This window comes from Benincasa hispida, chromosome 4, assembly GCF_009727055.1.
Source record: "Benincasa hispida cultivar B227 chromosome 4, ASM972705v1, whole genome shotgun sequence".
Taxonomy (NCBI): domain Eukaryota; kingdom Viridiplantae; phylum Streptophyta; class Magnoliopsida; order Cucurbitales; family Cucurbitaceae; genus Benincasa; species Benincasa hispida.
In genome coordinates this window covers 32,981,107-33,004,728 of record NC_052352.1, presented here as the reverse complement: position 1 = coordinate 33,004,728, position 23,622 = coordinate 32,981,107, and the positions used below count along the sequence as shown (strand labels likewise).

The window sequence follows — 23,622 nt, the reverse complement described above, 5'->3', positions numbered from 1 at the left end:
AATATTTATTTTATCCCTTTTTCCTTTTGAGTTATTATTATTATTATCATCATTATTTTATTTAAAACCCAAATCCTTCCATCTCTTTCACGTGCAAGCAACCCCCCATCGGTTTTCACTTTCACACAAAAACCCCATGCCCTCACCAACCACTAGTTTCCAGCCGCTCAGCCCTTCAGCCGCTCGTTGTCCTTCATCGCTATCGCGGATTGTCAACCCCGCGTCGTTGGTTTCGTCGACGACCTCTTCCATCATATGAAGGGACGCCTCCGGTTCCATCACTATCAGTTTCTTCACCACGTCCCTCCAACACTTGCGCTCGGCGGTCGTCTGGTGCCTTCTTCACCGGTCAAATCAGCACTACAGGTAAGTCCGTTGAGCTGCCTTCAGTTAGTTCCGCTGCCTGTTCACGTCAGTCGCCATTGTTCATCTTAGACCCGCCAGATCCGATATCCAGTTGCCATTTATGCCTGGTTTTGGCAGTCGCCACCGTCGAGAACTCTACGGCTGGTGAGGATCTAGTGGGTAAAGAGATTCATGATTCTTTTTTTTTTGGTTTTCTTTGGTTAATTTTTTGTTACCCACTTGATTTTGGTTTGGTTTTAATTTACCCATTATGGTTGGATGCTAGATTTAGAGGTTTGAAGGTTTTGAAATAATGTCCAGCGGGTTGAAGGTTGCTTTTGTTGGGGTTGATGCCCTAAATCTCGTAGGGTCTTGTAGTTTGTAAATATCTATATGAACAAACAGTTTTGTGATTTATAATATGAGATATTTTATTCACTTCGGTCTATGAAATATGAGATATTTTAGTTGCATTAACCATAAACCAATAAACTAAGATCTCTGGTTATTGTTATAACTTAAGCATATATGTGGAGACATACAAGTGGATCATGCTTTAAGTGATAACTTAAATGGTCTGTAGTATATGGATAAAGGAGGGGTACCTTATCTTGGTGATACTACGAGTGTGGCCCGCTTTGTAGGTGTCAAATGGTCTGATCTTGATCATTTGTGTATTAGACATGCGAGCGGGGATGCTTTATACGGAGTTTGTATAAGACAGAACCACAAAATGTTTAGTCTCGTTATATAACGTCATTCATGACAGAGACTTTCATTTCACTAGGATGACTATAGGTAACATGACCTTAATCCTGAATGAGTTGTGAACTCCTGCCTATGAAGGCAGTCTTTTGATTTGCATGGGTGCAGTGGCCAGATCGCCTACTCAAACCTACCACTTTGGGGATTTGTCTGATTGAGGAGCTGAGAACTCAACGACACAAGAAGGAATTCACTCCTTCCTCGAAGCAAGGGTAAGTAGATAAATTACTTCCTTGAAGGTTGATTTCGGGACTTGAACAATGTGGCGCCACACCTTCTCTTGGCCCCAAAAGGGTTTACTCATAGTGGGACTATGATGTATTATTCACAAGAGGAATTAGTGGTACTTAAGAAGTTAGATGTAACTATAAAAACCACAATTTGGCCCAACTATACTTACGAACGATTTGTGAAGGGTCATCGTATTGTTGGTTGGTTATATCCGATGGACACAGAAATATATATATATAGTGCGAAGAGTGCAACTGTCGGTCTTTAGTGGAGTGTCCGACGGTTAATGGTTGGTGGATATCGTGATTAAGTAGTTTAGTTAGTTATTCACGTGCCATTGGAGATTCAAACTACAGGTTCATAAGATCCCCTTGGTAGCTTAATGAATTCATGTTGAGAATTAGTTTTTGGGTTAATTTGAAATGTTTGAATTAACAAGAGGGAATTTGATTATGTATGATATAATTAAATTAGTTCATATATGTGATATAATTTATTAATTGTATTTGATACATTATTATATGTTTAGAGGAATTAATATAAATGTGATTTATATTAAATGTCATAAAGGAGAAAACGAAATATGGTTTATATGTTGCATATGATGTAATATTAAAACTATAGGTTATAAATGTAATATGATAGGTTAGTTATTGTATTTATTTATAATTAATTAATTATGAGATAATTTATTTTCGTTTTCTCCAATAACCACCTTAGTGGGTGGTTTTTACACGGTTTTATGGCTAACTGATAAATAAATATGAAAAGTGTTTTCATTATTCATTCCACGTGCAAAAAGCATCAAGTTATACGATAAATTGTTGAGGGAGTAAATGATAGGAGTCGAGTTTACTATACGATAGTTACTCGCTTACTAAATGATCGAGTACCAAGTCTATACAATAGACTTAGACTTATTCTTCTTTCTGTTGCATACTCTAGTTCCTTTTTCCCCCTACCCAAATCCATATAGATCCCACAACTCATGGATTCTCATATTGAGAATACCAAGGCAATCGAGTGGTGGTGTCCAACTCTATTCAAGGGTTGAGAATCGAGTTTTACTCGGTTGTGATCGAGGATTTTTCAGCTCGTGCTGTTTACTGAGTTTGCTCATTACATTTATGCTGATCAATGAGTTCGAGTTTGATCGAGGGATATGTGAATAAAGGATTATCAAAAGGTATTATTTACTCGATCTCTTGTTTTTAACTAAGAAGCATGTTGTAATTCATCTTGATGCATAACTGTTGCTGTTTGATTGTCATGTGTGTATTCTTTCACAATGGAGTTTGGAACGATCTGCTTTCGCTCACTGGTTCTCTAGAATTAGAGTTCCTTCAGTTTTGGTGTGTCATAAGTCGTTTTCCAGCAAATTCAAAGTTGTTTCTAAGGATTTTAGTGTGTATGAAGGTTTTGAAACTTTTTTTGATTGATTGTTATTGTTGGAAATTAGTTATATGATCTTTAATTGTGATTTATGTATAGGTTGGAGTCCATTGGTGAAGTAGTAAAGTGGATTTGGATTTATCCTAATTTTTGGGTAAGTCGTGTTGGTAAGTTTGGAATGATTGGTTGGTTGGATTTGGGCTTAAAATTTAAAAGTGATTTTTTATTCGTGTTCTATGATCTAATTTATGGTTTGTGGGAAGCTAGACAGGAGTTTATTCTCTTGGATTAATTTTTGGGCTTAATTTGAGGTAAGTAATTTTACTACTGAAACTACCCACGTGCCAGACAATGTAGTTATGATTTACTGAGGATGATGGTTTGTGGTTTATGTATGCCTTGCGACATGTGGATTTAAAAGACTAGATGTGCATATAGATATTTTAATGCTAGCATGATTTGAGTATATTATTATTATTGGAGATTTCGTTGAACTAAGAATGATGAAATGTATATGTATGTTATAGAACTATGATGATGAAATTTATATTTATGTTATAGAACTATAATGATGAGATGTATATGTATGTTATAGAACCATGATATGATACTTGTGATGTTGAGATCGTGATAGTGTCCTCACCGTTAGTTAGATGCCCACTAGAGGTTGTGTGTCTTTTGGGATTCACTAGAAGTGGTGTTTTCCTTCGGGATTCACTAGAGGTTATGTATCATTCGGGATTCACTAGAGGTGGTAGTTTCCTTTGGGATCCACCAAGGGTTGTGTTTCCTTTGGGATTCACTAAAGGTGGTGCTTTCATTCGGAATTCACCAGAGGTTGTATTTCCTTCGGGATTTACTAGAGGTGATGTCTCCTTTGGGGTTCACCAGAGGTTGTGCTTCCATGTTTTATGCTTCCGCTCATGATATTTAGATTTCTTTTCATGTTTTTCAACTTTCAGTTTTGATGTTTGAAACTTGCTGTAAGATTTGTTTTCATACCTATTTATTATCATTTATGATTTATGGGTACTCTATCATTTGTTTTTAATATTTGAATTTAATGAAGGTCTTTTGAATTTACCTTATTTATTTAGCATTTATTTTACTATAAAAGGGTGTCGTTTTAAATTTCATGCATGCATGTATTTAGTAACGACCTAGCTTGAGTCCTAGAGGATCAGGTCGTTACAACGCGAGTTGCCGGCAACTGGTGACGGAAGATGGACGTCGGACGATGATTGAGTAGTCGTTGAATAGTTTGGGCGTTGGGCAAACCAATGAATAGATGTATGCCTACGTTTTTTTGAAATAAGTGGTGATGGTTTTTTATTTATATTTTTTGTTTAATGATATATACATTCATATACATGTTTTATGTTGAACATTGAGTCAATATGTGATTTATATACTGTGGAAGATATTGTAGTATATATATTTGTTTATTTTCGACTACTTTTGAATTTATGATATATATCGTGACATAAATGAAATATGATATATATATATATATGTGTGTGTGTGTGATTTATATTGAACATTTAGTCAAAATGTGCTTATATAATGTGGTATAACTGGTAAATGAATTTGGTTAAACAACATATACTCGTAATTTATATATTATACTGTCATACGGATACTATTATATCGAAACAATCGAATTGTACAACTATCTATTTGAGCATATTCATATTTCATATATTGGTTATAATATTTGCAAACATTTAACCCAATGTTCTAAGGTATATTTAAAAATAACCATAAATCTATCATAAAAATCAACAAGTTGTCGTCAAATCAATTAATTTGAGAACATATCAAATATATTTACTAGTATATTTCATATATAAGTTAGAACATTTGCAAAAATCTAATACAATATTTAAAGGTATATCGAAAACTAACATGAATCTTCTAGTAAAACGAGTTACTTGAGACGTGAAATGCGTTAAATAAAAAATAAAATTATATTAAATGCATATTTTCTCTCCAATTGAAAAGGTCAACAACTAAGAGAATGGAAATACGATAAATGATATAGATAGATATATGTAACTCCCCTTATAAAGAGAATGGAAAAAGTAGTTATTAATTTTGAATAGACCATTCAACTAAATATCAATTCACCTATAATTCGCTTAAATGTCAAAAACCAATTCACCTAATTATGAATTAATTTCCACCCAAAACTAGAAATATTCAGTAATTCAAACCACAATGGATAAAAAGACTATTTCAAATGTTTAAATTTGTATTTGGAAAATAGACATTTTTTTAATTTATTTTTTTGGGCCTTTTTAAATAAAAAAAACATGTAAAAATATCTATATAAAAAATTTCTAAAAGTACAAAGTACCTCTAAAACTTTTTACTATAAAATGTAAATATTTTTTCGATATTTTTATTTATAAAATTTTCCCTTATTTATTTATTTATTTATTTTTAAAGTTTGAATAAGAATAAATACATGAAAGTTGGAAGAGAAATATAGTTAGCACGTGAATTCTCCATAGGATATTTCAGAATTATGGAAAGTTGAAATTTCATGTTTGTCACAAATATGTAATTGAGAGATTTGGAATGAGAATAGGAGTGGAAATAGGTAAGAAATACACATCTTCTTGTTTGGTATATATTTTAAAGCTTTAGACATGACAATAAGCTATTATTATTTATTCTTTATATTCGCCGATGATGATACAAAAATTGTGAATTTTTTTATGTCCACTCTCTCTCGTCTTTTAATGCATTATATTTATTATCTTGTTTTGTATATTATTAAAATTGATTAATATATGAATATTATATTTATAATTTAGAAAATTATATTAAATTTTAGATTATAATATTTGAATTTAATTACGCTAGATTTATAAATAAATAAACAAATTATATATAATATGCATTGGTACTATTGATTCATCAATATATATAGATAATTAGTTATCATTATCACTAATATTTTATTAGATTACCTTTTTAATAATTATGATTAGTTTATCATTGATTAATTATAATTTATTAATTTTTAGTCATAAAATGATTTTTTAAAACTAATTTTGATTGTTCTATTAATTAATATATCATAATTATATCAATTCATCAAATTGATACATTCAATTATGTAATCAAGTAACTTTAATTATAAATTACTCGTTTTACTAATACCTGTAATTAATAATTTAACTAATATTATTATTTGATTGTTAAATGATTAATTTTGCTCAAAAACTTTGAATTGAATTTATTGTTTATCAATTAATCTGTTACAGTTTTATAGAAGTATCCATGATTAAATAAGTTAAATACAAATATAATTTGTTACCATAAAATATAGATAACATTCTAATGTACAACTAAACACAATCATTATTGATTTCTAGCAATCTTATTTGAAGGCTTTTTATTTAGAGATCTTTAATTTTTGGACCTCTTTAAACCCTTAAACCAAACCGTCCTTAAAATTATGGATTTTCACATTTTCCAAAAACAAATATTGAATTGTGTCACACGGTCAAATTTCCCCTTCTAATTTGTACAAGATGGTGTAAATGAGGCCAGTTGTAGAAATGGGAAGGATGGGTGGTGTTTTATGAAATAGAATAAAAAAACATATGGATTGATTGGGTTGGGAATTGGGACGAGAAACGAATGACTTGTTTGATAATTATTTTATTTTTTATTTATGAAAATTAAGTATGTTTTCTTCCAATTTCTTATCATGATTTGTATTTTATATAGTATTGTGATTAAATTCTTAACCAAATTCAGAAAACAAAAATAAAATTTTAAAAGCTATTTTTAGTTTTTAAAACTTGATTTGGATTTTTAAACAATTGGTAAAAAGTAGATACAAATGAAAAAATTTGGAGGTAGAATCAGTGTCTATAAGATTAAATTTTAAAAACAAAAACTCAAAAATCAAATCATTAACAAATAAGGCTCAAGCAATTCAATCACGTTTTTAATAATTTAAAAACAATCAAATGTTTGGTTTATTTTTTTTTAAATACTATTCCCATACATTAAACTTCATTTTGAATTATCTAAATATATTTTAAATTAATTAAATACAAATATTGATTTTAACTGTCTCAAAATCATTATCAAACATGTCATAAAATAAGAAAAAAAGTAATTTAGAGTTAATATAAGCATAACTTATTGCTCCATTGACATAAAACACTACAAACTCGATGTATTAAGAAAAGTGATTTTAACTATAAGCTTTTCTTCTATCGACTTGGACCATAAACTTGAAAAAATCGTATAGTATATTTACATAATTTTGCAAAAGTCAAGTTTACGGTATTTAATAATAAAATTTAGGTTAAAATATCATTTTGGTTCTTATACTTTGAAGTTTGTTCAATTTTAATCTCTATTTTTCAGTTGTCTAATTTTAATCCTTGTACTTTCAATGAATCTTAAATTTAGTCGTCAATATTAGTTTATTGTCGATTTTTTAAATATTCTTTCGTAACTTATATTATTTTTACTATAAAATTTGAAAATATATTAAAATATTTTATTTTTTCACACGAAAATAATAATTATTATTTAAAAATTAAAAATTTATGGACTAAGATCGGTATTTTAACATAAAATATAAATGTAAATAAAATAAAAAAAAGGGGAAAAAAAAACTTATTTACGATGTAAGGCAATGAAAATAAAGTCATGGAAAGAAAAAAGGTGGTTGTAAAATTAGCCGACTTGGCGAATTTTCTTTAATGTGAAAAGTTATTGTTATTTCATTTTGGATTCGTCTTCTTCTAAATGGAAGCCATGGCAGTGAGAGCAATTCACATCTAAGTTTCTTCGCACCATTTCATCTTCATTCTCAAATTCTTCTTCTTCTTCTTCTTCTTCTTCTTCTTCAATCATTACAAATCCATTTTCCATCAACGTTCTCTTCAAAATTCAGAGCACAAAATCATCTGAATGAGACGAAGTTCATCTTCTGAGATCGACGACAATGGGAGTGGAAATGCCGTTCCCGGCACTCACTCCATTCGTGATCGTTTTCCTTTCAAGCGGAATTCCAGTCACTTCCGTTTACGAGCCAAGGACTCATTGGATCACGCAGCCTCTCGCTCCCGATCTCACCAGAGCCGGATCAATCGCAAGGGCTTGCTCTGGTGGATTCCGGCTAGAGGGCAAACGCTGTTCTACTTCATTGTCGTTTTTGCGGTATTCGGATTTGTTACCGGGTCTATGTTGTTGCAGAGCTCAATTAGCTTGATGTCTAGCCCTGGAAGTGAAAGGGAGCGGTGGCTTATGGAGCGTATTAAGTTTGGGAGCTCGCTGAAGTTTGTGCCAGGGGGGATTTCCAGGAAGCTGGTGGAAGGTGATGGGCTTGACGAGATGCGGAAGAAGGACCGAGTTGGTGTTCGTTCACCGAGGCTTGCTCTAGTGAGTTCTTCTAGTTTTTGATTTCTATTTGAAACTACTTGCGTTCAAGTTACTGATTAGCTATCAGTACTTAGCATATGCCACTTAGTTGATTGCATTTCTTATTGATTATGTGCACAAACACTCAAGTCCCACGAATGGAAGATTTGTCAAAGCTAGTGCTGTAGATTCCCATCAGTTGGAACATTCCTTCCCCACCCCCCTTTCCCTCTCCCGAACGTTAAGTGAACTCCGATGTCGTGGTTACTTGTATACATTAATCCACATTAACTATGTGAAGTAGATTAACTTAGAACCATTTATTTGGATCCTGTACCACCATCCAATGACACCGACATAGGACCCCCTCTGTAACTTAGGTCCATAACTATAATCCATTTGGAGGATCTCTTCAAGTTCGAAAGATATTTCCAATTTATGACAAACAAGTTTTATGAAAACATTGAAAGTAAGATGAATATAATTGTTCATGGAGACTTAATACAATTTACTATTTAGGAATGCCTGTAGTTGCAATAACACGACAGTTTTCACTTCTTCAAAAGTGTCAGATTTTTGGATCATGAAATGATGTTTGTATCCAAAAGCTTTGAATTAATTTTTTATCCCAAAAAAAAGAGAAAAAAAGAAAAAAGAAAACAAAGAAACGAGGCTTGTCAAACAAATAACTTAAATGGAAGGAGGCAAAACGTTTGGAACTGGAGTTCAAACAAATGACTCTCTAATCGAATACAGTCATAGAAATATTAAATATAATAAAGTATAAGAAGGTTGAGCCAAAGAGGAGACAAAAAGCTTTGAGCAATGTTTCTCCTTATAATTTCATGATTGTCTGGTACATTTTTATAGGGAAATTATTTTAAATGACAAAATTGCTAAAAATATTTACTAACTAATAGCAAAATATCACATATAGATAGACTGCGATAGACTGTGATATTTTACTATTATTTGTAAATATGTTAGTTAATTTTTCTATATTTGAAAACAGCCCATTTTTATATTATCATTATTTTAAAAAAATAAAAATGAAAAAAAAGGAGGATAACTGACCGGTACTGATTGTTCAATGGAATTAATCTTGAATTATATTCTAGTTCATGAACAATTCTACCAATCTATGATGTATTTAGAGTTCTAGTCCTTGTGGTATAGATTAGATCATGTTCTCTTTCTCGTGACTTTTGTTTAATAATTAGGTTGCTATGACTATGTATTAATTATTGACTAGTTTGTCAGCAAGTTCAGATTGGAATAAATTATCAATGTCATGGTGATAAACCAAATGATGAAATCAGATAAGAGATAACATAATAATTTCAGTGTATATGCTTGGCTTCCTGTTTTACTCTGGACTACTTAAGAATGGTATCTGGACCTGAATTCATCAAGGGATAAAGTCAAGTACCAATTTTACTTTTCCAAATTTTTTCGTTGATACCAGATCTTGGGAAGCATGGAGAATGATCCACAATCATTAATGTTGATTACTGTGATGAAGAACATACAGAAACTTGGATATTTACTTGAGGTGAGTCATTGATTTTTTTTCCCTTGGGTGATTTATACTTAAAAAAGAGACATTTGTTTGGGATATTTATTTCACATGTAGGTTGTCTTCTTTTGTCCACTGTTGTAATGTGGTACTATGTTTCTTTTTCCTAATGCTCATATGGTGCATGGATTTTCTTGTAGATTTATGTAGTTGTTTGTGATTGGATTCTCTTACATATTTAAAGATGTTTTAACTTCTGGTTACAGTTATTTCTTTTGGATCCTCATGAAGGTGTATCTGACAGATTTTTGCAGTAGAGAGTGGAAATAAACATTCAATATGGGAACAGATAGGTGGCCAGCCTTCAATATTAAGTCCGAGGCATTATGGTCGTGTTGACTGGTCAATGTACAGGCTCCCTTTCTGTTTGTCGAACTGTTTTGTTACCATTCTTTTATTTTATGTTCTGAGATATTTTTTTTTTGGGTCTTTCAAGAACTCTTTGGGATACTTTGATTCTATTATCATTTTTCTTTGCAGATATGATGGTATTATTGCTGACTCCTTGGAAGCAGAGGGGGCAATTGCAAGGTCTTTTTACTTTTCTTTTTTCTTTTTCTTTATAGCCTAAAGTACCTTGTGAAATCTTACTAATGTAATCTTTGTATACTTGCAATGTGGTCACTGGTCCTACTTCTTGGTCTAACAGTATTTGTGATGTGCTTCGTGAACTTAGTTGCATTAGGCATGACTGCAGAATATAGGCGTACAAGCTAGTGCAATTTTTAGGATAGACTATTATAGTTGGGGTTGCCTCTATCTCTTCCTTGCTAGATTGTGTGTTAGTATTTTTATAAACACGTTCTAGTGAATCTGGATCAATAGGTGATTCACTGTAAATCTCATGTTCATTGGTACACAATTTAATGGTGCTTTGGCATGATAAATGTGAATTACAAAATTTCAAGAGGTTTTATAATAACATTATTTCATTTTTAAAGTGTAACCTTTTAGCTCTAACAACACGTTTATAGAAATGCAAAATAGGTGGCAAACTTGAGCATAGCTTTGATCTGCTGGTCAAAATATAATACATCTCGCATAAGGGTCAGATGTTTGAATCTCCACCCGAACATTGTTGAACTAAGAAAATAAATTAAAGGTTTAAAAACTACTTTGACCTTGTTCATTTGATTTTGGTTCATTTTGGTTCCTACAATTTCAACTTTGGTTCATTTTGGTTCATGTGCTTCCAAAATATTCATTTTGAACCTTGAACTTTTAACTAAGGTCGAAGTTGGTCTCCGTACTTTTAAAAAGTGACCATTTTTCTTTTTTGAAATTAAAAACATTTCATTGATGAATGAAATAAAGGGATAAGCCCATTGATCACAATAAAAATGACTATTTTGGTTCTTTAAAAGTTAAATAATGAAATAAAAATAAAAATGAAGGGACAAAGATGGTCACTTTTTAGAAGTAAAGGACAAAAATGGACATTTTAAAAGTATAGGGACCAAAATCTACCACAGTCTATAGTACAGGGACCAAAGTAGTATTTAAACATAAATGAAATAAAATAAGTGAAATTGTTCGCTTTAAAGATTGAGTTTGTTGTAAGTTAAATTCATTTTCACAAGTGAGATAACAATTAAAGATGTTCTAAACCATTAAGTCTCCTCTAAGTGGAAAATTCAACTTTCAAAATGTGATTACCCAAATATGCTGTCACTGGTATGACAAAAACAAAAAGCAACTTATAAACTTAACTACAGAGTAGTGTGGTAGTTTGATTTAAAGAACTATTCTATAGAGAAGTTATCAAGGGTGACTTGCAGAAAAGAATTTTACTCACTTTTGTCAATGTATTTCTACATTGAAATTGATAAAAAAAAAATAAATTAACCATGATCAGTGCTTATGATTCTAATAAGAACCCAACCTATAAATAAACAGTGCCTATATTTTGGGAACATTTTGCACGAAGATTCCGATGGTTCTGATTTTAGTTGGATGAATTAGTAAGAGTTTCAAAGAAACAATATGTTTTAGTTTTCTTATCCAAAAACAATATGTTTTAGTTTACACGTGAGCTTGTAACTTGTAAAACACACTGCCATTAAAAGGTAAGTCGTAAGTTCATGGGTTTGTTTGTGCAAATAAGAATACTTTGAGTTGAGTTCAATTGTTTCATGTGCTTAAAAGCATATGATAATCATGTGACATATTGTTGTAGCTTGAGAATTGAGATACTATGATTAGTGAGGTTTATATTTATGCAGCCTTATGCAGGAACCTTTTTGTTCTCTACCACTCATATGGATAGTTCGAGAAGATACATTAGCCAACCGCTTGCCTGTATATGAACAAAGAGGCTGGAAGCATCTCATTTCACATTGGAAGAGTTCTTTTAGAAGGGCTAATGTTGTTGTGTTCCCTGATTTTGCTCTCCCAGTAAATTTTTCTTTCTTCTCTATTATTTCATTGGATGTTGTGGTTATTTATGGTAAGTTTTGTGTTTCACATTCATCACTCCTATGCCTTTGCAATTTCCTTATGATATCAGATGTTGTATAGCACTTTGGACAGTGGAAACTTCCACGTAATTCCTGGATCTCCAGCAGATGTTTATGCTGCAGAAAACTACAAGAACAATCACTCCAAAAGTCAATTAAGAGAGAAAAATGGATTCAGTGAAGATGATATACTGGTTCTCGTTGTTGGAAGTTTGTTCTTCCCAAATGAGCTGTCATGGGACTATGCCGTGGCTATGCACAGCATTGGTCCTCTACTCTCAATATATGCAAGGAGGAAAGAAGTAGGAGGATCATTTAAATTTGTTTTCTTATGTTGTAATTCAACTGATGGGTCCCATGATGCTTTAAAGGTATTTAATTTCTTTTGCACTTGGAACTTACAATTTTATTTATTTATTTGTTGTTATTATTAATACTTTTATGATGGGTATTGGAACTCCGCTCCTTGCATCATGCTCACGGCTCACATCCACTCATTGCATCAGGGAGGGTTTTTCAACCCGTGACCAGCTTTGAGAGATTACAAGAGCTTTAAATTAAGTTAACTCGAGGGCTTGAAACACTTTTACCTGTTTCATATATCATATGGGCGCATTGTGGCTTTTCTTCAAGTGTGAATGGATATTCAAGTTCTATACTAATGTTGAGATTGAAGAGAATATTATTTAGTTCTGTACCGATGTTGAGATTGAAGAGTATATCTGAAATTTCTAACTTGATTCTTCCCTGACCATTGGATGATTCATTGTTACTTACATTCTATATTGCACATGAAGATTGTCTATAAAGGTTATGCTTGTGGTTTGTTTCTTCATTTCCCTTTTATGTTTTCTTAACTTTTTGTGGTGGGGAGGAAATGAACAAAAGAGAGGCATGTAAAATATTAAGGAAAAAAAGAGAACAGACAGTTACTTTCTAAGTTAGCAATCGAGTGATTTTCCCATTCTTAATCTTAGGATTTGGGTGAATATTGACTTCATGAAATGCTTAATGAAATTATGGATCTACATATAATTCCATAGTCTAGCCTTTTGTTTTCTTCAAAACGGTCATACACTAGCTAGCTAAACCATGTGAAGCGAGCTTATATTAAAATTTTAATATTTTCTTGTATATTGCTGTCTAATAATTTGCCAATTTACCAGTTATACATGCATGAAGTTCTATTTGGTCACATAATTGATCTTCCTTTGCCTTAGGAATTCAATTGTATGTTTTTTTTCTTTTTAAATGCTTCACGCACTTACCTGGTCTCTCTCTCTCTCAAATCTAAATTCTGAAGTTTTATTGAATTTGTAGGGATCGTTTATCTTTTGATGTACGATTCTTTTTCTTCTTCATCTTACAATGTTTTTATTGGCCTCATTATTCTTGATCTCCATATATTCCTTTTGGTAACTTTCCTTGTTATTGTCTATATTGTTGTTTTATACCTGATTTTCTCAAAATAAATAGATGAAAAAGAAGGAAGATAAATCATCCTTCCTAATTTCTTTTTATTTTGCACTTGGAGTCTGTCTCACAACAAGGAGAAAAGGCGTGTCTGACAAGGGATCTATCTTTAAACCTATGTGCAGGAAATTGCTTCACGTTTAGGACTTCCTGATGGATCTATAACACATTATGGCTTAAATGGAGATGTCAACAATGTACTGATGATGGCTGACATTGTGCTTTATGGATCTTCACAAGAAATTCAGAGTTTTCCTCCTCTACTCATTCGAGCCATGTCCTTTGGAATCCCAATCATGGTGCCTGATCTACCTGCCTTGAGAAATTATGTAAGTTTTTTGAGATATGCTGTCATAATGCAACAGAACAACTCCCGATCCTCTTTTTCTTTTTCCTTGTTCTTATCTCATGCATTTTCTCTGGTTCTCAGATCGTTGATGGTGTCCATGGGGTCATCTTCCCAAAACATAATCCTGATGCTCTATTGAGCTCTTTCTCACAAATGATATCAGATGGGAAGCTCTCGAGATTTGCACAAGCAATAGCTTCCTCTGGAAGATTGCTTGCTAAGAATATACTTGCATCAGAATGTGTTACCGGTTATGCACAGCTCCTGGAGAATGTTCTGAATTTCCCGTTAGATGTTAAGCTTCCAAGTTCTGCCTCCCAGCTTCAACTAGGGGCATGGGAATGGAATTTGTTCAGGAAGGAGATGGTGAAGAAAATTGACGAATATGCAGATGATGAAGAAAGAATTGCAGCAAAAAATAAAGCCAGTGTTATTTTTGCTCTTGAAGCGCAATTAACTAATTCTGTTAATTTAACAATTTTGTCTGAGAATGAAAATGGGACTCTTGAGTATGATATTCCAACTTCTCAAGACTGGGATGTTTTGGAGGAAATAGAAAATGCTGAAGAGTATGAAACTGTTGAAATGGAAGAGGTATATTGCGGTACCCTTCTTGAAATTGGATTACTTGCTCTAACCATTTCCTTTCCCTGTTTCTTAAATTCGTTTCTCACGTTTCCTTCTCAAATAGAAAGCTTAATGTAGAATCGTCTTCCTTTTATGTAGTTTCAAGAAAGAATGGAGAGAGATCTAGGTGCGTGGGATGATATATATCGAAATGCTAGGAAATCAGAAAAACTCAAGTTTGAAGCAAATGAACGGGATGAGGGTGAGCTTGAAAGAACAGGACAGACTGTATCCATATATGAGATATACAGTGGTGCTGGAGCTTGGCCATTCATGCACCATGGTTCTTTGTACCGTGGACTAAGTCTTGTGCGCTCCATTCATCTTTACTTTTATCAAGTGACACTTTCCATTTACTTCTCGTTGTTTCTGTTTTCTTAGTCAATTGCATAAGAATCGGCTAATTCATCTATTTTCTTAGAACCACTCCTAACTGTTTTTTCCTAAGCTAGATTTCTGTTGGAAATTCATTCTTGTAGCTACTTCATTTAGTTCAAATTTTTACTTCTGATGCTTTAGCTCTTGAAGATTTCCTTAAAAGTTTCTGAAGTCAGTGCGGAATAAGTTCCTTCTTCTCCCTTTTACTTGGACCTTCTTTTTCATTGTTCTATTCAAATAATTGACGCTATAAGATTAAACAATGAAAACATAGAATTGGATATTTTTGTTTGTCATTTGCTTCTTAAGGGCAGCCAAGTAAGTTTTGACCTTGTAATGTTTGAGTTTTTAAAGAATTTTAAATCTGATGGCAGTCTACGAAAGCACTGAGGTTAAAATCTGATGATGTCAATGCTGTTGGACGGCTTCCTCTTCTCAATGACTCTTACTATCTGGACACTCTCTGTGAGATAGGAGGAATGTTTGCTATTGCAAATAAAATTGATAACATTCATAAGAGACCTTGGATTGGTTTCCAGTCATGGCGGGCTTCTGGAAGAAAGGTACTAATATACTGGTTGACTATTACAAAGTTTAGATTTTGCTAGAGTCCCCCTTCCCTCTCCATTCTGTCAAAGGTGAACTTTGGTCCTCCTCCTTGGGAGTAGGTGCCCTACAGAACTATAGATATCATTCAGTCTTTTATCATTAAACAGGTTTCCTTGTGCAAAAAAGCTGAAAATGCTTTGGAAGACGCTATACGAGACAACCCTAAAGGAGATGTTATATACTTCTGGGCACACTTGCAAGTGAATCGTGGAATCATTCCTCTCACTTTCTGGTCGGTGTGTGATATCTTGAACGGTGGTCTCTGCAGGTAATCTTACATGTCAAATAAGAAAAGCATGTAATCTAAAGCAAGTTTGGACGAATGCTTGGTGTAGGGATGGCATCATTTGATTCTATTTTACTTGTACGTATTTACTTCTCTGCTGCTTTTGGTTGGTTTGAGTCATGAAACTGCAACGATGATCTGCATCATCCCTTGTTCCTACACATATGAAACATTCTGATTTTCTAGCTATTATTTGGAAAAGACGTTAAAATTGTATTTGAAGCACCGATACTTGCTTCAATGTCCGTTGTGGATGTGCATACATTCATAAGTGCCAAATGCAATATAAAATATGTTGAGAATGCTCTAAAATGTGGTTTTATTTGTTTATTTTTATTTATGATCATTTCTATTGAGTGGACTTGACCCTTATTATAGTTGAGAAAATAACTAAAATTTGAATTTGGCTCATTCTTCTCCAAATGATTGCAGAACCACCTTCAAGAGCACCTTTCGCAAGATGTATGGATTGTCATCAAATATGGGAGCTCTTCCGCCTATGCCAGAAGATGGTGGTCGCTGGTCTGCCCTCCATAGTTGGGTGATGCCAACCCCTTCCTTCCTGGAATTCATCATGTTTTCCAGGTGATTAGTAGCAAGTTTCTTGGTGTTCATAACCCACGCATATAAAGTAGTTTTCTTCATTATTTGGTCATTGTTTTAATGTAATCGAGTCAATCTCATTAATTCTATAATTGGATGTGGTAACTACAGGATGTTCACCCATTACCTTGATGCTCTGAATAGAAATCAGAGTCACCCAAATGGATGTTTGTTGGCTTCCTCAGAGCTTGAGGTAAGGATTTGAGTCCAATCCATTTTCCTTCCATACTATTTTCTCTCTCTCTCAACTCCTGTTAGTTTCTATGATTGAGCAGAAAAAACACTGTTACTGTCGGATATTGGAAATGCTGGTCAATGTCTGGGCTTACCACAGTGGCCGGAGAATAGTTTATATCAATCCTCAATCCGGTTTCCTCGAAGAGCAGCATCCGGTTGAACAACGCAAGGAATTTATGTGGGCAAAATATTTCAACTTCACGCTGTTGAAAAGTATGGATGAAGATTTAGCAGAAGCCGTTGACGACGAAGGCAGTTCAGGTAAAACGGGGTTATGGCCGTTAACAGGAGAAGTGCATTGGCAAGGAATTTATGAAAGAGAGAGAGAAGAAAGGTATAGGGTGAAAATGGACAAGAAGAGAACTACAAAAGTAAAACTAGCGGAGAGGATGAAATTTGGATACAAGCAAAAATCACTTGGAGGATAAGAAGGGCTGGAATTCTGAAAGCACTTCTGACTGGCTGACTTGGGTAGAAGAGATTGAAGGAAAGAAAGAAAGACTCTCCTATTACATTTGGTACGTAAACGAAATTGAGTTCTTTCTGAATTATACTCTTATCACTCTACAGAGCAATATTTCTAGGCAACAGAACTGAGGAAAAAGGGAAAGCTGAAAAATTGCAGCTCGGTTATTAGAGGCAATATTACCAAAGAGAGGTACTAAATATTCTTTTTTAAGATTCTTTCTTTTATATTCAACATACCTCATATAGCAACAAGAATATAGGGAATTTCATTTTTGCTGTTCTGTTGTTATTGTACAACCAAAATAGCAATTATTAAGGCAATTTTGGTCACACATAATAATAATAATAATAGATTGGTTTCCACTTTTAGATATGTCTTCGTTTTGCTTTTGGTTATGTTTGATTGTTCTCCCCTGCCAATAACTATGGTGGGGAAATCTGCAGCAAACTTTGTCCATTGTATGACAAAATTTCCCCATATCTTCTCCCCATATCTTCAATTGTACCTGAGGAGGACTTATCTTCATATTTTTCTTAAGCTAAAAATAAAATATTGATGAGACATTTTGAACTATTTGCTATTTGAATCAAATTGTTTTATTTTTTTTATACAAAAATTAGAATATTACATAAAAAATATAAATAGGATGATAAGATTTGAATCTACGACTTTTTTTGTGACAATGTTATATGAATTCTTAAATTTACAAATTAGTAATTTTTGGCACATGCACGCTCTAATAATCATGTTGCCTTAATTGATTTAAGTTGTTCACTATTTACTCGTGGGTTTGATTTTTTTTTTGGTATGCCTTAATTGATATAATAGAGTGTTTCGGGGTGTGGATAGGACTCTTGTGAGGTTTGGTCACTAGCGGAGGTTTCATGGTTCTCTTTGGCCTTCGATTTTGAAGACTTTTTGTATTTATTTCTTTTGCAACATTTTATTTAGTTGGAAACTCTTTCTTTTAGTTTTTTGTATGTATGCCCTTGTATTCTTTCAATTTTTTTCCTTAATGAAAAAGTATAGTTTATGGATATTTCTGAGTGGATTTATTTTAAAAAGTAAATTTTCATTAATAATTTGGTGTTGATTTCAAATTGCTATCAAGAAAAAATTAAGGTCCCGTTTGGTAACCATTTTGTTTTTTGTTTTTGTTTATGAAAATTAAGCTTATGGACACTACTTCCACCTCCAAATTTTTTCATTTGTTATTTACTTTTCATCAATGGTTTAAAAAATCAAGCCGAATTTTGAGAATTAAAAAAAGTAAGCTTTAAAAAAATTGTTTTTGTTTTTAGAACTTGGTTAAAAATTTCACAATTGTATATAAGAAATATTCAAATTATTGTAAGAAATATGGATGAAATAGACTTAATTTTAAAAGACAAACAAAAAACCAAATGGTTACGAAATGGGACATAAATTAAATAAATGAAAGCCATCTTGAAAAACATGACAGAGAAAAACGTTCCATATTCATGTAGTCAAATTTACCATAATCAATTAGCTTAAACATTTTGAGGTTGATGAGATTTAACACTTTTCATTATACGATACAATACCAATGGCATGACATATGCCTACTCATGGAGGCCATAATCAAACAAATTAACCGTAGGAAATCACCATAAACGATAAATAAATTATACATGATTAAGATTTCTGTCCTTTTAACTCAATGATCACAGACAACAGCTAGTTCATCATAACAACTACATTAAGCCTCAGTTTTCTTTGGATGATGCTGCAAACAAGCCAACCTGAAATGAGGTTTAAGGCTAGGGAAGAACTCTAGAGTTTTTATGGACGTACCCAGATGTAGCCTCTTGCTCATATGACTGACTTCCATCTTCTTTACTTCAGCCACACATACATCCCCATCCTTACTTCCTCTAGAATGAAAAATTATCACACTTAGAAAGAACATTGTTCAATAAAGCGCAAAACACACTGAAACATGCAACAAAAAACGTAAAATTAGACGCTTGGTATGCAGAAAAGAAATGACAGAAAGACTGTTGAACTGTCTCAAATGATCTTGCTAATTTGTTGCCACTGATATCATCAAAGTCGAGGTATCAGGAAGTACTTTATCAATTGATCTAACAAAGATTTCAGCCTCACGATTAAAGCAGATAGTAACAATTAATTTGACAATGTGATCCATTTACAAAGCCAAATATTTTCCATCTCGACTGATGGACTGTGAGGGCACCAATAGTCAAAACGTACAAAAGGAAGGACAATTCGGGAATTACGTATATCAGTGTACGTGGCTGTGTAAGAGAGGTAGTTGAACGGAAAGTTACCTTTTTTGTGGAAGGGAGGCTTATTTAGTTTGGAGAACCTTGAAGCGGAGGAGGGTATTTTTTGGAGTCTTGACTTGTGTATTGGAGAGAACCCGCTCTCTCGAATAGCTAGGAACTTCTATATTTTGTGATCTTGGTTGGTGAATGCATATTGTCCTAAAAGCATTTAGGGGGCGTTTGACGCGTTGGAATCTTAAACCTGAGAATGTTAAGTGGTAGCGTGAGTTTAAGAAAACTGTATAGGTTTTGGAAGTCTGGGTTTAAAAAACCTGTATTTAGAGTGCAGACTTAAATAGTCTAGATTTATAAATATTAGTTTGTGAAATATTTTCTTGTATTTAATCACCGGTTAGATTTTAGATTAATTTAAATTTGTCATCTTAATTATTTTAATATAGTTAAGTTTAAAATAAACTAAAAAATTTAGAAGAATATTTTTTTTAAAAAAAATTAAAATAGAGGTTTTGACTAAAATTATAATTTTATTTAATCTATTGTTTTAATAATTTTATATTTTAATCTTACTAGATTTTGAAATAAAATTTCGCAGGCTTTTGTCACTTTAACTAATTTGAAAATGATTAATTCTTTTTTACCATAATACACTATCTTAAAGTTGAAATAAAATAATATTTTAAGATTAAATTCAATTATTGAAAAACTATACTTTTTTCTTATCAAATTACATTTGAAGAATAAAAAATCATAAGTTTTGAGTTTTAGTTTTTATTTGGTCGCTAAATTGTTTTAAACATTTTAAATCTTTACGTATAGAAAATGATTCTAAGTGTTCGAGCTAGTTAAATTGACAAACAAAAAAAAAATCAAAAGGTTATTAGATTAAATTAGAGCTTTCAAACATATATAATTCTACACATACAACTTAAATAAATATAACTATACAATTGTAGTCTATTGACGCATTTGGAATGACTTAGAAAAAAAATATCTTTCAAAAATTCATTTTTAATTAAACACTTTTAATAGAAACTCATTAAAATAAAAAAAAAAAAATACATATATTGCAATTCTTTCTTAAAAATGTTTTTGTATACAAATTTGTCTAGTTTGTTATATACTAAGTGTATTTTTATTAATGTTTTTCAAGGTTGGTTGATGGTGGTCGCTGGAGGTGGCAGTCAGAGGATGGCCAACGGAGTTGGTGGCCAGAATTTTGCCATTGTGGGGGGAAGGGGGGTTGCTAGAGGTTGGTCGATGGTGGTCGAAGTTGGCCAGTGGTGACTGGAGGTTGGCTGACGACAGTCACCAAGGTGGCGGCGTTCCCCGGAGGTGGTTACCAGAGTTGGCCGGCGACATTCATTGGAGTTGGTCGAAGGTGGATGCTGGAGTTGGCTCGCGGCGGTTGCCAGAGGGTGGCAGCCGGAGTTGGTCGAGGACGGTCGTCGGAGGGCGGCGACCGGAGTTGGCCACAGTGATCATCGAAGGTGATGTCTGGAGGTTGGCCGATGTACTTCCTAGATTAAATTAGAAAAAAAGGGGGGGAGAGGGGTCCCATGGGTTTGAATAGGGGAAAAGGATGTAGGAAGCCAAAGATTCCTAAATCCATGCCCCAAACAAGAGTTGGGCTTAGGATGCCTAACCCATCCAATCCCAACCTTTGAAACAAACACCCTTAGTATTCTATTATTGTTGTTTGTTCTTGCAGGAAAGGTATTTGGATACCTAACAAAGCGGTATCAGAGCACATTCATTCTGGGGAAGACACAAACAATGTCTCAAAAGAAGTTGGAAGAGGGACTGGAGAATACGGAGAAGGGATTGAACATAATCCAGGGGACGATGACAATTCTTTCCAACGCTATAAAGGAAACGATGGCAAACTTCTCCAAGACATTAGAAAAGATTGCACTCGAAATGAGGGAGAACTACCAGGAGGCAATGCATAAGATAAAGGTAATGGAAAAGGGCAGAGAAATGGCGGTGGTAGTCGCAAACTTGTCAGAAAAACAATAGTTGAAGACAGATGAGAATGAACACCAGGAAACAATGCAAGAAGTCGATGAAACGACAAGAACAAAAGGCAAAGAGAGCAACGGTACAAAAAAGTTCAAACATTTAGAAATGCTGATATTTTTAGGGAAGAATCCGAATGCGTGGCTGTTCAAGGCTGAGAGTTATTTTGAAATCTACGAGGTAAGCGATGCAAAGAAGATCAAGGTCTCCATCATTAGTTTTGATCATGATGTGGTGGACTGGTATAGATGGGCACATAATCGAAAGAAGTTTAAAACCTGGGCTGATTTGAAAACACGTCTCTTCGAACCATTCCATTCCACGCAGGAAGGTAGCCTCTGTTCGCAATTCTTGGGAATTAAACAGACTTCTACAATGGCAAAATTCAAGCATCGATTTAAAACGTATTCGGCGCCTCTCTTCGACCTTGCTGACGACGTCTTAGAAAACACCTTTTTTAATGGATTGAGTCCGACCATTAAGGCACAGGTGATCAGATGGAAACCGATAGGAATCATGAACAAAGGAGAGCCCAAGGCTCAAGAGAATCCAAAGCGCATGGTTACCCTATCAAACAAGGCCTAAACCCAACAAAGAGAGCCCACGATCAGGCGACTGTCTGACAAAGAGTATAAGCAAACACGAGAGAGAGGGTTGTGTTAAAAGTGTGATGAGAAATACTCCTCGAGGCACAATTGCAAGGTGAGAGACTCATGTGAACTAAGGGTTCTGTGGGTAAGGGAAGACGATGAAATGCTTTTAGAATATGAAGAGTACGACGAAGAAGTGGTCAAATATAACTACATCACGCAAGAAGAGCACCTTCATCTTTCGTTGAAATTCGTTCTAGGGTTTTCGTCCCTGGGTACTATGAAGGTACGAGAAGAAATTGGGAATTGGTCAGTGGTGGTCCTCATCATGGGGCTACTACTGCATGCCGTTAACATGAATTGAGCTAGAATGACTATCCCTGAACTAGATATGCGTTGAGTCGCAGTTAAATTTGCACCTATCACAAGTTTTTGTATAGAATACCAAGTATAAATAAGCTATAAGTTTCTCGGTGTGAACCGAGGTCGAACTCAGAGACTTGTAACTAAAAAATGATTGTGAAGTAATGCGTTTGCAGTGAAGACTAAATGAATATAGTAAGGAAAAAAAAAGTAAGAAGCATGCGACTAAAACTACTATGCGGTGAACTAAATAATGCGATTAGACTAATTAGCAAGTAGTGAGCACTTGAAGAATAATTCTAAGAGTCTTTAAGGAAGCAACAACTTTAACGTGCAATAAAAATGCATGGAGAAAGCAGGGTTTGGGGGGAAGTCATTGCCAAGTTCCAACGTTTAGCTTCAAGGGTAATCCAGGCCTGCAACATCCATTCGTCACACTCTCGACGACCAGCCACATTTTTCATATCTATATGACGCATGAGTGATGTTGCGTTGAGCATAAGGTTATTTCTATCTCTAGAAACACTACTTACTTTGTTTAGTAAGTTCCACAACTACTTACCCTCATAGGCAGTTGGTTATAGCTACTTGATTCTATAAGTGATCAAAGGCAAGCATTTACATCACCTTACACTAAGCAAACAGGATTAACTCTCGAGAACTGAGCTTAGCTCATGGTATTGAGCTCCCCTCCTACCCTATTGAAAATCAGCTACTCATGGTAAGGAAGGAAAAGATGGTAGAGATAGAGAAGACAATGGAAGTAATCATAATGATATATAGATAGAAGCGTTGATTACAAAATGTGTTAATGTCCTAAAGCTAAAATGTAATACAACAGTAAAGATAAGAGAGAATGGTGAAATGCTAGTTTTCAACAATCTTTTGCTTCCAACAGATGTAATGTCAAGGCTGCTGATGAAGAAATGGTTGTTGAAATGGAGAAGGTCCTCTCTCAAGCTCTTGCTTCGACAAAGTTTTGGTGGTACGTCAAAGTTGATTTGTGGAAGTGAAGAACTCTCAGAGAAATTCTTGATTATGCTCTTGCCTATGATCACAGGATTCTACTGAAGGAACTCTTATATAAGAGTATCTATGAGCAGAAGCGGATCTTTTCAATTCATTGTGACAGAATTTCCACACATACATTCTAACATATAGATATCCATTGAAAACACTAATTACTGGCATGC

At 33.7% G+C, this 23,622-nt stretch overlaps 1 protein-coding gene across 2 annotated transcripts; it reads left to right on the top strand.

Moving 5' to 3' along the window:
- The first annotated feature begins 7,467 nt into the window (after positions 1–7,467).
- Positions 7,468–17,562, top strand: LOC120075439. 2 transcript variants are annotated; one of them, XM_039028832.1, is made up of 14 exons: positions 7,468–8,148; positions 9,593–9,679; positions 9,948–10,051; positions 10,184–10,234; positions 11,926–12,097; positions 12,210–12,530; positions 13,758–13,961; positions 14,063–14,575; positions 14,708–14,917; positions 15,361–15,549; positions 15,703–15,863; positions 16,314–16,466; positions 16,596–16,677; positions 16,743–16,884. In XM_039028832.1, exons 1-14 carry the CDS (start codon positions 7,678–7,680, stop codon positions 16,749–16,751), a joined length of 2,727 nt encoding a protein of 908 aa, XP_038884760.1. In that variant the 5' UTR covers positions 7,468–7,677; the 3' UTR covers positions 16,752–16,884. The 2 variants fall into 2 exon arrangements, with proteins under 2 accessions (XP_038884760.1, XP_038884759.1); XM_039028831.1 differs by having other exon boundaries at positions 7,469–8,148; positions 16,760–17,562.
- Positions 17,563–23,622: the final 6,060 nt, after the last annotated feature.